General features: G+C 39.3%; 1 protein-coding gene across 3 annotated transcripts in view; it reads left to right on the top strand.

Moving 5' to 3' along the window:
• The window catches only part of ZNF521 (zinc finger protein 521), a 300,533-nt gene that overhangs the window by 249,351 nt on the left and 33,600 nt on the right, over nucleotides 1-17,582 (top strand). For all 3 annotated transcript variants that reach the window (XM_055129073.1, XM_055129074.1, XM_004606027.2), the window contains one exon: nucleotides 17,351-17,482. In XM_055129073.1, coding sequence (XP_054985048.1) covers nucleotides 17,351-17,482 — 132 coding nt within the window. The remainder of the gene's footprint in view (nucleotides 1-17,350; nucleotides 17,483-17,582) is intronic.

Here is a 17,582-nt window from a genome sequence, read left to right as displayed (position 1 = left end):
CCCCACAAAAGAAAAACCATATATTTGGTCTTCAAAGGACTCTAAAATAAACCAATAAGGTAGACCTATTCAGATAGAAATATCCATGCTGGAAAGTACATTTTTCTGATTTTCATTTCTGGTAGTAATTCGTGGCTTTCCCTGAGCACACAGTGTTTTTTAACTCCTAAGAATAGAGACCCAGTAAACTGTCGTAGATGATTTCACTAAAAACATGGTTCCATGCTGAGATTTAATTTTTGTTCTTCCCCATAATCTGGAACCTTGAGCCACATTCACACCCAGTTCTAACCAGTATCTGTCTGCCTCTTGAAGTAGATCAGTGAAACTCTTTCTAGGATTTTGGCTGCCAGTCTGGGTTATTGAACAGACGAGACTAGGCTAATTGATAGACAGTTAAGTACCTCGTAAACTCATGACATGTGCTTTTGAAAATTCAGACTATTATAGAAATTCAAGGCATTGTTACATTTATAATCATCCTCAGGTAGAAGTCATGGGAGAAAAAAAGAAACTCTTATCATCAGTCTTTGCCATAATGAGTCTACTTATGGGGCTTTCACAAAGGAGGGGTGTGGACAACTCTGGCCTGTGGAGACACATCCCTCAGCTTCTTGTGCTTAAAGGTCATGTTGGCCAGAGCTCCAGTATGATCTTCTGCAGCAGATGAGGTCATCTGCAGACCTAATCGGGTGAACTGAGGCCACAGTGACTCCTTTGATTTGGAATTCCTCTCCTTGATAGCCCCTGATCAGAATTTTTCTAATATTCACTTCCAAAGAGAGATGCACAGATACTAAGTCTCAGAGTATCACTTTGTTGTGTCCTACTTTTGCAAGGTGTTCCTTTTGTGCTGGGGCATGCTCCTATATGGAGGGGAAGGGGGGGGCTCCATTTGGTAAAGTAGAGGCATCAGAATGAACTAAGACTTGGACCACGATACTAATCTGCTTCCTCATCCATCATCTGCTCACTCACAAGAGTGCTGTGATGGTCTTAAACGTTGTCTGATTTAATGAAATTTTATTTTCAGTTCTTTGAAGTAGTTGGGCCAAAGTTAAATTAAGGTAACTTTTCTTCTCATTGCAGGAAAGGGGTATTAGTGTTGTTACTAGACATTTTTCTCTTAATACAAGTATTTACAAATGATCAGTCATTGTGATTTGGTTAAAAATATGCTAAAAGGCTAAGTGGTAAAGCACCTTCCTAGCATGTGCAAAAGCCTGGGTTTAATCCCCAGTTCAACATGTTCCCTCAGAACAATTGAGGGTTGGCTCTGGCGAACCTGAAGCATTACTGAAAGTGGGACTTATTTAAGAAATTACAAGTAAAATAAAAAAAATGATCTGAAAATATGAATATGCTAAAAAATATTTAGTGTATATTTAATCATTTCTGGATGTTCATACAATGCTGATCTTCATTTGTATATACTCTCATTTTAACCTCTAAGCTGTCTGTCCTTCTAAATTCAGAAAAAGCAGAACTTTTTTTTCTTTTTGGGTCACACCTGGCGATGCACAGGGGTTACTCCTGGCTCTGCACTCAGGAACCACTTCTGGCGGTTCTCAGGCACTATATGGGATGCTGGGAATTGAACTCGGGTCGGCTGCGTGCAAGGCAAATGCCCTACCCGCTGTGCTATCGCTCCAGCCCCAGAGCAGAACTTCTTTTGCTTGTTCTCCTCAGGCTGTGCTTTTCCTCTCTGATCCAGCATTGCAATTCTACAAAATTACACTACGCATTTACTTTATCTAGATTATTGGATAAAAAACTCTCATGCCAATCTCTGTCTTTTAAGAAACCAAACCTTGCTACTGCTTTTCAGAAGCCAAGGAAGAATAAAAGTTCAAGACATCATGATAGGTCACTTATTATTCTGAACTTTCACTCTTTCCTTGGCCAAGAATGAAATTGATAAGCAAGCTAAATATGATTTGCTTTCAGGAAGAACATAAATTATATCATTGTCAGTATCAAATTTGTACTTGGGTTGTTTGAATAGCACTGGAATTCTATGATGATTATGTCACATATCATACAGGGGGAAAAAGCAGAGCTTTTAAATACATAAAACGTTTAAAACCATTAATAGATGTTTTAGCGACTTTTTCCCTGTAGATTTCCTTTTATGATGGGAAATTCTGAGTTTTTTATATTGAGAAGTAAGCAATATATACCTTTAAAAAGAACCTTAAGTGAACTTACTAATTTTAGAAAAATTATCATATGGGATATTATTGTGCCCAATTTATCTTTATAATTTTCTTTTACCAGCCTAGAAATATCTATTAACTTTGCAGAAGGTGCTGTAAGGAATTTCTCTCTGTGCAGAGCTACCCTCCTTATTATGTCTTCTTCAGTTTAACAGATGCAACTTGTTATCTATTGCATACTTTTTGTTAGGCCCATTTCAGTCTTTTTTCAAAAACAAGTGTAGTATTAATTAATTAATTTTTGGTTTGAGGGCTACACTCATCTGTGCACAGGACTTAATTTTGGCAGGGCTCGTAGTAGCAGATGTGGTGCCAGCGATTGAACCCAGGTTGGCTGTGTGCCAGGCAAGTGCCTTATCTGGTGTGTGCTATCTCTCTGGCCCCTATTTCATAGGCTTTGCTCTTGGTTTGTTTGTTGTTTGTTTTGGGGACTGGCTACACCTAATTATACTCAAGGCTTATTCCTGGCTCAGTGCTCAGGGATTACTCCTAGTGGTAGTGCCAGGGATAGAACCCAAATCTGCTGCATACAAATCAAGTGCTGTACCCACTGTACTATCTCTTCCCTCCCAGCTTTAGTTTTTGACTGAATAAAACATCTGGGAATAGCTACTTCTTAACCACATTTTCAAGCTAAATAGAAATAAGACAAGTATTTATTGTAAGTGGTACTCAGTGCTTACTCCTGGCTCTGTGCCCAATATACAATATTGGCCTGTCTGCCTGCCTGCCTTCCTACCCCCTTTCTTTCTTCTTTCCCCTATTTCTCCATCTTCCTTCTTTCTCTTCCTATCTTCCCTCCCTCCCTCCCTCCTCCTTCCTTCCTTCTTTTCTTCCTTCCCATTTTCCCTTCCTCCTTTCCCTTTCTTTCCTTCTTACCTTCTTTCCCTCCCTCCCTTCCTCCTTTCCTTCTTCCTCCTTTCTTCCTCTCTTCCCTCCCTCTCTCCCTCCCTCCCTTCCTCCTTCCTTCTTTCTTTCCTTCTGTCCCTCCTTCCCTCCTTCCTCCTTCCTTCCATACTTCCTTCCTTCCCATTTTCCTCCTTCTTTCCTTCCTTCCCTCCCTCCTTCCCTCCTTCCTCCTTCCTTCCTTCCTTCCTTCCCATTTTCCCTTCCTTCCTTCTTTCCTTCCTTCCCTCCCTCTTTCCCTCCTTCCTCTTTTCTTCCTTCCTTCCATACTTCCTTCCTTCTTTCCCTTCCTTTTCTTCCCTCCTTCCCTCCCTCTTTCCTCCTCCATTCCTCCCTTCCCATTTTCCCTTCCTTCCTTCCTTCCTTCCATCCTTCCTTCCTTCCTTCCTTCCTTCCTTCCTTCCTTCCTTCCTTCCTTCCTTCCTTCCTTCCTTCCTTCCTTTTCCCCATTTCTATAGATAATAATTTTATCACTTGTATTGCTATTGACTGACAGAAACAAACAGAAGGAAATAGAAATGAATATGATTCATTGGTATGCCAGTAGCAGCCTGGCTTCAGCACATCCTGTCTAGATGTGCTGGTGTGTCCAGAATGATACCCCAGAGAAAAAAAGTAGGTTCGCAACATATTGAGCTAACCTATTTTCCATACATAATGTGGCATTACCTTTTTAGTAAGCCACACACTTAGAAATGTGCATACAGTTCTGCTTTCTTCCCAAACACTCAATTTAGTATGCCATATAGGGGAGCAATCCTGGCACTTAAAAAGTATCATTAGCTATAGGCAAAATAGAATTTGTTTCTGAATAATTCTAATTCCATGAAGGAGAGCTTGACTCAGTCTCCACAGGGTTTCGGGTGACTGTTTAACCATATCACTGGGTTATTGCCAGCGAGAGACCTCATCAGCATTCAGTCACACATGCCTTCTACGTCATAAGTTGTATAATCATGGTGCCTTCCTTCAGATTGACAGCTCAGGATAAAGTGTTTCACAGAGAATGGTTTTCCTAGCCCCTCTGAAAATCGGGATATATGAAAAATTTAACTTTCCATTACCAAATCTTCCAGCAGATGCTGCCCTTTAACTAAGGCACTGCTTTCCTCAAAAAAGAAAAGCATTTTCACAAGGGCAAGAGATTGCTTAGCAAATAGAAAATGGAGTGGGTGGGAATATATTCAGCAAAGGAGTGACCAGGTCCTTAAGTGTCCAATAAGCAATCTTGAAAGACTAGTTTTACTTTGACAATTTAAATTATCATGCTTGAAAAGGAGGAACCTATATTTCTTGGTTTTGGTTTTGGGGCCCACCCAGTGGTAATCAGTGCTTATTCCTGGCTCTGTGCCAAGGAATCGCTTTCAGGAATGCTCAGGGCACCAGGTGTGGTTCTGGAGATCAAACCAAGGTTCATTGCAAGGCAATGTAAGGAAAGCTCCTTATCGCCCTTTACTATCTCTCTAGTCCAAGAGGGAGAAAATGTTTTTAAACAAGGGTTCAATGCAATTCTAGAGTATTGGTTTCAGTAACTCCAAATTCTGGTTCTTGCTATAATCAAAATGCTTCGCGCCATGGATATGTCAGTTAATATTTGTAGTTTCAATATTCTTAATCTTTTACGCAAGTTCCTATTAATTATAGTGTCTCAAAAGTCCCTTCTTACCTTTAACGTTCTAATATTTGACCAAACAAATTACATTTACCTTTTTCCTTTCTTATACTTTCCTTGGTTATTGCTTTTCTTCTGTTTTCCATGAAAAATCATAATGTGTTGGGATCTTTGAGAACATTGGATGGATCATTTTGTCAAGTATTAGAATATTTCTTAGTAAAATGATAATGCCAAACCATGGTCAGCCAGCTCTCCCGTGCCTCCACAATTGTGTTCCCCATATCAATTTTCATATTTCTTTGAGCATTTGGAGCATTATTTGTTTTTGGAAGTGTGTTAATCACCTTCTAGTAGTTGAATGTCACCCTCAATTTTTCTTCAAGCATAAAAACTTTATCTAAAGTAGTCTAGAAGAAGAACCTAGGCACAGATTGACACCCTACATTTATTTTTCTCTTAAGTGTGTTTTTGCAGAGTTTTTTTCCTTTGCTAATATATTTTGACACCTTATAGTTGTAACCTGCTGTTTTCTTTAATTGCTTATTGTTATTAATTATATAGTGATATCAGAGTTGGCTGCTTGAGCCACTTGGCTGTAAAGAAATTCATTTATCATTATTGCCATTGGAGCTACAGAAAATTGCCAGCATTCTATCTAGAGATGAATGATTTTGAGCTCACATCCAGTAAAATTTTGAACATGGGTCAAATCCTAAGTGTTTTCTTTCTGTCACTACCCTTTCTTCATCTAGTCTATGCCGAATCCCTTCATTTTCTGTTATCTTTTGTTTTCAGTTCTTGATTCACTGCCCATTCCATGAAGTTCACTTTTTTTCCCCCAGTGTTCCACTTACTGACTATACAAGTAGTGCCCTTTATTTTGGTCTCATCTTCCTACTGCAAATTTTCCTTCTTAATTTTATTTTTATAATGTTACTAACACACGCCCGACTTTACAACTTTGTTCCAGGCACATTTCATTTTAAATCACTGATGTTGATTGGACATTGCCTTAAGCCCTGCTTTTCAATGAAAAGGATCATTATGCCCTGAAGAGTAACTATAAACCCCTGCTCATGCTATAAATAATCAGATGTATTTAGATTCCCAAATTAGGAAACTCAGCAAGATAAAGGAAGAAAGGGATGAAAGAATATTTGCAAACTAGTGATGTGCACATGTAAATACCTCGCTACTTACCAATATCTGTCGTTTCTTTAAATCTGGGCTTAATTTAGAATTCACGACCCCACAGCTGCGTGTTCCACAGAACAGCCAGGCCAGAGCGCTCCTCTGCCTTCTGGCAGCGTGACATTAAATTCACACTAGTTAAGCCAACTTAAATTGAGCCTCCTTGAACCTTCCTAAATAAAACTAGTGGCCTTAATTACAATCAGGCAATTTAAAGGTTATGGAGCTCTAACTAGTACTGCAGTATATCACTTTAATAATGCACAGGAAAATTTCTCTAAGGGGTGGCATCGTTTGATTAGAAGAATTCAAGTTTCACAGCACATTTCCAATAAACAGTTTTTTTTGGAAATCTTATTGCATTTATTGCTCCATTGCCTCTTTTTTTTAATTTTATTCTTCAAAGCCAAGTTTCTAAGGTCACACCAAAAGAACAATAAAAAAAAATGTGAATCATTTTCAAATAACATGCAGTATTGTGGGCTTTTTTTCACTCCTAGACAAATTTTCTTAGCGTTGCCACAAAATGGAAAAGAGTGAGTAAGTTCCCTTGCAAAGTTAAGAGCTGGCACTCATTATGCCGCATCCCTGCCCAGTTCCATATATGACATGATAGTCAGCCTGGGTACGAAGCCCCACAACTGAGGACAGACAGCGTGATCTTTGCAGTATGTTTCTTGGTTAATTACCTTTAGAAACTCCCAGCTTGCTTCTCGTCTTAAACCTGTGGACACTTAAAAACCCCGTGGTTGTGGAGACCTAGGATATTTTTAGAAGTTGGTGAGCTTCCCTCTCTCAAAAAAACAAACTCTTTCATTGGTTTGGTGTTTGTGGGTTGTCAGTTTTCAAATCATTAGCAAGAGCAAGCCATGCTTTCTAGAAAGGATAAACAACTTATCAGTTCAGGAGACTTTCTCCTTCAGAAACCTTGTGGCTTTGTACAAGGAGATTGTTGTGGCCGGGGGTCTACACCCAGCAGTATGCAGGGTTTACTCCTGACTATGCACTAGAAATCACTCCTGGAGGTGCTCCGGGGACCACAGGGACACCAGGAATCAAACCCAGTTGTGTTGCATGCAAGGCAAACACACAATCCTCTGTAGTTTCAGTCCTATCCAAGATTCTTTTCAAAACTCTCCAGGCAGATCACAGAACCATACCCGATGGGTACCACCTCCAGCAGACAATTCATCTTGCTGGCCACTGCTGTGTGGAATGCATAGTCACTGCTGCACCATCTCTGCTCTTGGTGATATTTTCCCGTAAGATTTTTCTTTAGTTACATTTGACTTATGCTTCGTGAAGAATCCTCTTTCCATTTGACCAGCTGGGGGTGGGTGAGAAGGGAGTGTGTGCATATTTTGGGTATGGTACTCAAAGGTAAATATACCTGTACTTCCACCAGTGCCAGAAGTCTGAGGTGGGAGAGCATGACTAGTTCACACTTAATATCAAACAGCAGAAATTTTAAGCAAAGAATTATAAAATTCATGCACAGAAGTAGGGCATTCGCCTTTCACGCAGCCGACACGTGTTCGATTCCTCCACCCCTCTCGGAGAGCCCAGCAAACTACCGAGAGTATCTCACCCCCACGGCAGAGCCTGGCAAGCTACCCGTGGCATATTGGATATGCCAAAAAGTAAGAATAAGTTTCACAATGAGAGATTTTACTGGTGCCCACTGGAACAAATTGATGAGCAATGGGATGACAGTGACAGTGACATCTAAAAGAATTTGTACTTTATGACAAGAATACATAACTATTAATAAAAACTACTTGAAATTGGAGTTTGGCACCATGGAAATGTGATCTAGAGGCTTGTCTATGACTTGGGACAAATAAAGGCAATTGTTTCTTCTACATACACATATTTTTGTATATTAGCTATGCAATGTAGAGTAATATTTTGCTTATAGGAATAAGGTATATATATTTGACTTAGTTTCTTGTTGGAGATGATCAAGCAAATACGAGCGCTATTTCGTTAATGATTCTTTGCCAGAGCATTTTAATCTTATTTCAGGAAATAGTGAAAGGCAAGCACTATAAGGAAATGTGGTCAGTCCAAATTTGTCATATGGATAGGATTTAATGTACAGAGGAATGGAGCACACTTTGGAAACCCAATTGATAAATAATAAATACTGTTTTGGTGTTAGTCTAGGCATTTTGTTCTGATGAGATTAGATGTAAGACTAGCTCAGTATATATTTCCCATAAATTCAATAAATATTTATTGAATCTCAGCTATGAGCATGTACTGTTCTAGATATTTGGCATACATCAGTGCACAAGCAGACAAATACCCCAGCCCTCCTGGAACTGGCCTATGATGGCAATAGATGAATGACCCCAAACTTGGTTCTCTGGTCCCTAATCTTCTATTAAGATACCTTGGGGTACCACCCACCTCTTTTCAGTAGCATGACAAGAGCTGAAATGTAAACTGAATTGAAACACATTCTTTCCAATCATATTGTTTGTCTAATTTATTATGCTACATAGAAATGAATGTTTTTATGCTGTGTGCATGTTCATAAACTGACTGTCAGGCAGAAAACTAAAGAGAAGCACTAAAGATTAGATGGGAAAATACATAGTGAGGCTACTAAAAAAGTCTAAGAAATGGGGGAAAAACTGTACATCAAGTGAACTAGAATCTTTCCTGGACTCCACCAGCATACACTGAAGCCCAAACTTCATGCAATAAATTATTTTTCAAAAGGGCAACCTTATTTTCAAATAGACCTTGAGGACAGATTTCAGATTTAGAGTATTTTTTGGTGGCTGGGGGTGGGGGTGCATTCCCAAGTAGTGCTTAGGGGGACTACTCCCACTGATACTTAACCAACTGGGTCAGATAGTTTAATGTGTAGACCCAGGAAATTTTAGGCCACGGAGTCATCCCTATACTCCTAGGATACCTTCTGGGCTATACCTAGCAGGGCCAGAGAATGATCTGGAGTTCAGAGCATACAAGTTCTGCATGTCTGACCTCTGAACTCTCCCAGCCCAGATTTAACGAGAGGCAGTCAACTCCCACCTTTATTCCCACCCTTGTCTTCTTCAGGAGTCAGTGTTTCCTTACTTGCCACTTTTACTACTACTACTATACTTGCTACATGCACGACTTTTTTACCTGGATAACAGTGTTCCCCATTGGGGGCTGGACTTAAGGGAGATTTTAGATTAGGGAAAAATATTTAGATGGGAAAGTGAAACAGACAAAGATGAAGACTCGGAGATGCCAAGGTCTTAGACACGTTTGCCAGGCATCTGTGTTTCCTTCATCCCGTCGTGGCTCCAGAACAGTGCTGCTGAATCCCACAAGTCGAGGAAGACATCTTTGGGGAGCGATGTGTGTTTTATTGTTTGTTGAACAAACAGCATTCCCGTGCTTTCCCCTATACGAGAATATTCTAATAACCACTACACACGACCGAGAATAATAGCCAAGGAATTGGACAATATTGCATCTCGGAGCATCTGAAATCCCCCCGCCTGGCACTCCCATCTCTACCCACCTGGACCTCCTGCTAGTTTCCAAGCTGCTGATGTTTATGGGGCTCTAGGCAGCCCCTGGGCTCTTTAAAATCTGCTGGGTACAATGCAGGCTACCCCAGTTGTATCATTTCCTGCTCCAGCCCTGATGATAATGAGAAGTTCAGAACAGGAAATGACAGTGTCTTATCTGGGGCCTTGATTATAAAGTCTAAAAGCATTATTGCCATCCGTCCAAAACAAGTAGTATCTAAGTTAAATACTTTGACTTTCATCTTGAAGTTACCCTTGGAATAAGGTTCTGGCTGAGATACACAGGTCATTCATCATTGCACTATACCTAAATTTAGATATATTGGATGTAATTTGTCAAAGTTGAGCTACTTGGTACTCATTAAATTAATACTCCCCATGCCTTATAATCATGAGTCTTTTGCTTCTATCTCATGCTCCACTCTTTTACTACTATTTGTGGGGTGAGGAGGGGCTGGAGCAATAGCAGGGGCTGGAGCAATAGCACAGCAGTAGGGCATTTACCTTGCATGCGGCCGACCTGGGTTCGATTCCTCCGCCCCTCTTGGAGAGCCCGGCAAGCTACCAAGAGTATCCTGCCTGCACAGCAGAGCCTGGCAAGCTACCCGTGGCATATTCCGTATGCCAAAAACAGTAACAACAAATCTCACAACTGGTGCCCGCTCGAGCAAGTCGATGAACAATGGGGTGACAGTGACAGTGGGGTGAGGGGGATTTAGGCCACATGCAGCAATGCTCAGGGGTTATTCCTGGCCCTGCATTCAAGAATCTCTCCTGGAAGTGCTTGCAGGACTGTATGGGATGCCAGGGATTGAACCCAGGTTGGTCAAGGGCAAAGCCAGTGCCTCGCCTACTGTACTAGTGCCCTGGCCTCAAAGCTCCCCTCATTTGTGACACAGAAATTTAGACACTTCAATAGCATCAATAAAGGGCGGGGGAAGGGAGTATTTTGGTGTTCATCTTCAGGCAACTTTTATTTGCATGTTGAGTGACTTAAAGAAATTGGGCAAAACTTTGTAACTAGTCTGAAGTACAGGTTCACACAATACTCAGTCCTCTCAAATTCTGCCTTACTTTGGGGGCTTAATGACTAATCTACTGACAATCTTGGAGACCTCAGTAATATTCTCCACTGTCAAATTAGCACTTCCTTGTGTTTACATTACCATTATGAAATATGTGTGGTATATAGTACAACAAATTATAGTGGCCTGACTGCTGTGGACCTAGAAGGATGTGATGGCTATGCTCATGGCAAATTACAGTACAGGCCGCCAATTTTTCTACTCCTGGTTTCTAGGGTGAGCCAACGTAGCCGAGGGCTGAGTTTTGTCATGTATGGCTTTTCTTTGTTACTCCTCAGACCCCTAGCTTATAAATGTGTGCTTGGAAATTAACTTGGGAAAGAGGAGAAGTGAAGTAAAGGATAGGGGGCTGGGAATTGGTTGAGGGCATAGTTTTCTTAGATTAAAAAAATGTGTATATGTGTGTACGTGTGTGTGTGTATGTAAGAATATAGTGGTGCTTGCATTAGAACGGGAAAAATTGCAACTGCAGGGCATTTGATTCCTCAGTTTGATTTCTGAAGGCAGAGTTTATTTCCAGTCAGATCAGAGCTTTTAACTATGGCCCCTGCCACAGGATGACGTTCCAGGAGAGGTTTATATCTTTGGACTTTAGCCTATAGATTTATGCAGTAGAAGAGGCTGGAGTATCCTTCTGGCCAGTCTCAAGGGTAAATAAGAGGAGTTCTACTTATAAACCGTTACAAATTGGTCCTCAGTAATGGTTGCAGAGTTGATCAGACGTTATCAGAGGGCCCCCAGTGATTCCTGGAATAACAGCTGCATGTAAGTCAACCACTGAACATTTGCTTGTAGCTGTGCTAGAATTTTGTTTTTATTGAAGGAAAAGGAGTAGAAACATGGGACACACAGTCCGGAGGCTGCTTAAAGGGTTTCTCTTATTTAAAGCTTATATTGGAATGTCAGTGTCTGTGTTAAGCTAACAATTGCCACGTTGGAACTTAAACCTTGAGTTGTGCTTGAGCATCCAAATGGTAACTATTACATTTGCAGTGGTACAGGTTTTACAAATTGGAGGGATATGAATTATTATTCCCCTTTGAACTGACTTTAAACAAATAGATTTGGTTCTGAGAGCACAGTTTTGAACATGATTATCACCTTCCCGACTAAGGCAGTGAGGTTCTATTGCAATTATGTATTCAGACTCTTTTCTTTGAAACATTTAATATCGGAGTAAATATTTACATGAGCATCAGTCTCTTCTGTGTAGTCTTGATTCCTATTTACATTTACGTTCATACTTAAATGAAGATTAACAAATGAAAATAATTGTTTTAGCTGAAAGGTACATACATGGAATATTATTTCTCAATATTATACCTACACCATCACTGGTTATAGTGTAAAGTGGGTGACCAGAACAGGAAGTTGCTGGCCGCCTTCAACATACTCTCACTAGAGAGAGCTTCTCTGTGTTTTCCTGATGTTGGATCCATAGATCAAGAGCCAGACATTAGAATACAACAAAGAGTGGTTTTCTCTTTGTTCTGGAAATATATCAGTTTATACTGAAAGCTCTACATTCTCATTAAGTTGACTAATTTTCACTCTAATATTTCTTTCTCCCTTTCCATTTATGAATTTTCTGTTTTAATGTCTATTTAGCTAAAATATTTTTGTTTAAAATTCAGAACTGGAATTTTTACAGTGCATATTGTTCATTTTCTGTCTAACTTTTTGACTCCAGTTTTCAGTGTGAAGGAAAATAATAAATTTGTATTAATGAGCTATTTGGGGGTAGTGGGATTTTTCTTTAATTTTCAAAATAACCTACACAGGCAAGTCATGCTCATTGTAGAAAATCTGGAGAATACAGATAAGCAAAAAAAAAAGGGAGAAAAACCTAAAAGTTTTATCCATAGATCTCAGCTGTGACTCTTAATTAAAAAAATAGGGCTACATCAGCCTGTTATATCCTTAATGGAGTATTGTAATGGTTATTAAATCAATTAACTCTGAATCTCTTTTTAATAAATGAGTCAGACGGTATTATCCAACTACTGTCAGCTGCTACCTTTTCATATAACAGAAATGGTTATTTTGATAGAATTATTTTATTAAAGAACTGTGATTTACAAAGTTGTTTTTATAGTTGAGTTTTTGGCATATAATATTGGGGCCCCTCTGAGCGGGGTGGGTTGAGTTTTCCTACCCACCCCAAACAGAGCCCCAGCAGTCGAAAACTTCCATAATCCAGCCACAGCCATGCTCAAGGCCACTCTCCACATGCTCGGATGAGCCTCACCATGAAGGAACCAACAGAGGGACCCAGTTATGCTGGACCTGTGGCTGAGATCTCCAAGCCTGCTCAGATCGGGACTGGGCCTCCTCCACCCAGGTCCCGTTTTCCAGTAGCTTGGCAGTCACACAGCCAAGATCCAGAGACTATGAAACAAAGCTCCCGGAAAAGAGCGATGCAGAATCTCTCATGGCAGAGCCTGGCAAGCTACCCATGGCATATTCGATATGCCAAATACAGTAATAATAATGGACTTCATTCCCCTTATTCTGAACAGGGATCAGGATTTGACAGGGACAAATGAGACGTTACTAGTGCCCATTTGAGCAAATCAATGAGCAACAGGACCATAGTGATACAGTGATACAGTGAATATTTCACCATCAATCCCACACCAGTGTCAACTTCCCCCCACCAGTGTTCCCATATTCCCTCCCCACCCCATCCTCACCTGTCACCTTGACAGGCACTTTACAAAGTTCCTGTGGTTGCAACTGAGATCTCATGTTTTCAGTGTTGTTGAGTCTGTGTTTGGATAGATGGCCATACCCCTCACCCAGAACACCAGTATAACTGAAGCTCTGATAACTAGTCACCCCTTACTTACTATTCTCTTCTTATCCCCCTTGATTTCTTTCTCTGTCCTCTCTAAACACTGGGTTTTTATTTGAATATTTTAGCTTTTGGCACCTTTAGGAAGTTGAGGCATGACATAAGTTGTGGGTCTGTGGATACAAGCCTGAGTCTAAAACTTAAATTCTCCTGAAACTGGAGGTACAGACAGTGCCACCTGATAAATGTTAATTTTAAATTAAAATCACAGTGATACTTTATTGCTCTTTACTACTACCTTATGCCAGATAGGAATTAAAAGGAAAGAAGCTCAGTTTTAAAAGGAACTAGGACTTAATCACATCTCTCAATAATATTCTTAAAAATTATTGAAAATTAATATACTGCTCTTAGTCACACAATATAAATATTGATTATATGAGAGCTGAGTAAATGACACTCTGAATAAGAAAAAACTTTGAAATTATTATAAGTTTTATGACTTTTTAATTTCCACCTGTCTCACCTACTTTGATTTAATAAAATAAATAAGAAGCATTCAGTTAACCAGTTATAAAAACAATTTCAGTTCTGCACATCATCACTTTTATTTACTTTCTACTTCAACCTTGTGGTCTTAGGCAAGTGTAAGTAGGGAAGGAACAAAGGGGAGTGTGTGTCTGGGTGTGTTCACCTGGGCAGTGTGGAGTACACTGGCTTTTGCTCTTAGTGGGAAATATATGGGTTTGAAAATCCACATTATGTAACTTATAAGGGCAACTAAACCTTCCAATTTTCTTCTTCCAATTTTGCAATGCTTTTGAACTGTAAAGAGTTCTTGAAGAGACAGTCCATTGAGTAAGACACTTGTCTTGAACACGGTCAAGTGGGGTTCAATCCCCAGCACCCGATATGGTCCCTTGAGCCTTACCAGGAGTGATGTCTGAGCACAAAGCCAGGACTAAGTCCTGAGAACCATGAAGTATGGCCCAAAAGCCAAAAAAAATTAAAAAAATAAGAGTTCTGATTGTTAGATACTATTATTATAATCATTGCCGCCACCTAGTTCCATCACAAACTGTTTGTTAGAGCCATACATGGTAAGTCTGCACTAGTAATAAAGGGTAAATACTTTATGATCATGTCACGTTTTTGTCAACTCACTTAGCTAAATGTGAATTATTTGACATTTTGTGCTGGATCTTCTCTGTTCTTTGGACAGAAAATAAAAATTGATACTAGTGCAGTTCTTGTGCTGATACACATATATCTTATTTATTTTTCCTTCTACTACTTTTTCAAACAATATACTGATAGTCAAGAAAGCTAACATCACATTAGAGATGATCTTGCATAATTCACTTTATGTTCTTGTGTCACATAGCAATAACTATTTCTGAGAAAAGAGACCAGGCATACATAAATATATATACATATATTTAAATTTATATATAATATACATTACACATGTATATTCTTATATAGTATATACAATTACATACATAATTATTAAATATATAAGAATATATTCTTAAGTTTGTAAAATCGCACATTTAAGAATTCTATAAAATATGTGTACACCTGTTCATTTGAATGGGCTACTCTTGGTTATTGTGAAAAGTACAGTACTTTTAGTGTGAAATCAGAACAAATAAAATTAGTCTCACTATCAAAATAAAGATATATAGCATTAAGGAAATATGTCTTTAAAATAGGCCAGAATTTCTGATGATTAATTTACTGACTCAATTTCTTATGCTAAGTAATAGTTCTTTCTGTTCCTAATATCAAATTTTGGTAAATTTTTTACTTTGGGATTTAAAAAAGAGAAAGAAATAGATGAAAAAACCCTTGATCTTATATAATCCCTAAAGCTTTTTGTATAACCCCTTGTCATGTCAGTATGTACAATTAAACTCCTTCTTACATAATTATAATCAAGGAATTTGCTGTGCCACCCAAATACAGAGTAGGTTTTTATCTCTTGTGAAATGTAGACAGTACTGGGTGGCTTAATTAGTGCTTTGCTTCTCTTTTTTACAAATTCCAACACTTTGCTTCTAAAGACTCACACTTGTGTGAGAAGAAAGATTAGGAATACAAATAGAATGATTTTACTCCTAGGTAGCTAATAATAATTCACTTTGTAACTGGGTCTTTGAGTTGCTGATAATATCAGCTGGTTACAGACTTCTACTTGCATGTTGTTTTGAATTATAAAGAAAGAATCTCTGAGAGACGGGAGAGAGCATAAGGGTAAGGTGTGTGCATGCTTTGCATGGGACTCTTCCTGGCTCAATCCCAGGTACCACGTAGTTCCCTAAGCATCACCAGGAGTAGTCCTAAGGTTCCTGAGCACCACCAGGTGTGAGCACCGCCAGGGTGATCCACTTAAGCCCCGGCACCGCAGGACCCAGGCAGCACTGTCTCCTCAGATCCCTGTATTGAATCACCCTCTGGTTTTCTGCAAATTACCAGGAAGGTGTCTCTGAGCAGAGCGAGGGACTGCCTCACCCCCAAAAAGGAAAATTATTTTGAATTATAAACTTTCTATACACAGTATAAATGTACCTTTCATTTCAGATGTAAAACAACTGACAAATGTTCCTTGGTAGCATTTTTAGTTATTACAAATAAGAGAAGATAAACATAGAGCTTACTAACCACCAGGTTCGATGGCAAGCCTTTAGCCCTGCCTTTTCCTAATAATTAGGAAATCTAGGCTTAAGAATAGATGGCAGGGCTGGAGCGATAGCACAGCGGGTAGGGCGTTTGCCTTGCATGCAGCCGACCCGGGTTCGATTTTCAGCATCCCATATGGTCCCCCAGCACCACCAGGAGTAATTCCTGAGTGTAGAGCCAGGAGGAACCCCTGTGCATCGCTGGGTGTGACCCGTGAAAAGCCAAAAAAAAAAAAAAAAAAGAATAGATGGTGTGTGCTCTAGCATATCTGTTAAGATCAGGAACAGAGATGCTTAGTCCAAGATCTCTGGGTTGCCTGAGTTTAAGTTATGACTCTCCTAAGCATTGACCTATGAGTCAGAACAAAATTATTTTAACTCCCTGGGTTTCATCCGTAAAATGGGAGTAATATTCCTCATAGTTATTAAACCCAATGAACTCACATCTATAAACTTTTAAAACAACTGTGTCTGAGTTATAGTAAACAGTCAAGAAGTGTTTGTGCTAGTGCAGTTGGTTTTCATTTCTTCTAGATGAAAGCTGCAATAATTAAGATACTCCTTAAGATTTTAATTTCATAAACATTTATGTGGAAAATTCACCCGTGTCTATAATAAACTGTCCATATTAGGGTGCAACTGTAACTATATTGAAATATTTTTCTACGAACTATGATATCAAAAAGAAAGTCTGAACTCATCAAAAAAGAGACTGCAGTTCTTAACAGTGCTTTCAGAGAAAGACAGGAGGAGTAAATCGGGGGATAAAATTGAAACTGTTTAAGGAAGCAATGGACTGAGAAGTTACTAGGGAGTAGGAGCACCAAGCAGAGACACTCAAACTATAAGCATTAATAATGTTTCAGAAAATTTTGGAAGCCAGAAATAAAAGATCTGTACTAATAGGAGTTCCACTGCATACCTTACAGTTAGATATAGAACTTTCTAGATAAACATAGGAGGGAAAGTCTTTGAATCGGCCCTTTTATTTTAAGACTATGGAAATACACAACCCATAAAATCGTGCTAGAGATGAGAGATGACTCATTATTAATACACCAGTTATACTTTCAAACCTCAATAAAGTGCCTTGCCTTAAGATGAAGTCTGACTTTCAAGCTATCTTTGGATTTTAAATTCCAGATATGTTTCAAATTTATGTGAAACCAGAAATACATACACATATATGTATACATATATGTAGGTTGTATATTACCTATTTATATATTAGGTGATGGGAACAGTTTAATGTACACAGTTACAGTGGTCTCTATTCTATTAAAGGTTTGATGGATTTCAACGTTTGTCCTAATTTTCTCTTTACAGATGAAGGACTGAACCATGAATGCAAACTCTGCAGTCAGACCTTTGACTCTCCTGCCAAACTCCAGTGCCACCTGATAGAGCACAGCTTTGAAGGAATGGGAGGCACCTTCAAATGCCCTGTCTGCTTTACAGGTAGGAAGGTTTTCTCAGGAATACTGAGCAGTTCCTGCACACAGCATAGATCTCCTGCCAAAGCATGCTTCCCATTGCTATGGTCTTTCACAGATACAAT

This window comes from Sorex araneus, chromosome 2, assembly GCF_027595985.1.
Source record: "Sorex araneus isolate mSorAra2 chromosome 2, mSorAra2.pri, whole genome shotgun sequence".
In the NCBI taxonomy this organism is placed as follows: Eukaryota; Metazoa; Chordata; class Mammalia; order Eulipotyphla; family Soricidae; genus Sorex; species Sorex araneus.
This window is presented reverse-complemented; position numbering and strand designations above follow the sequence as displayed.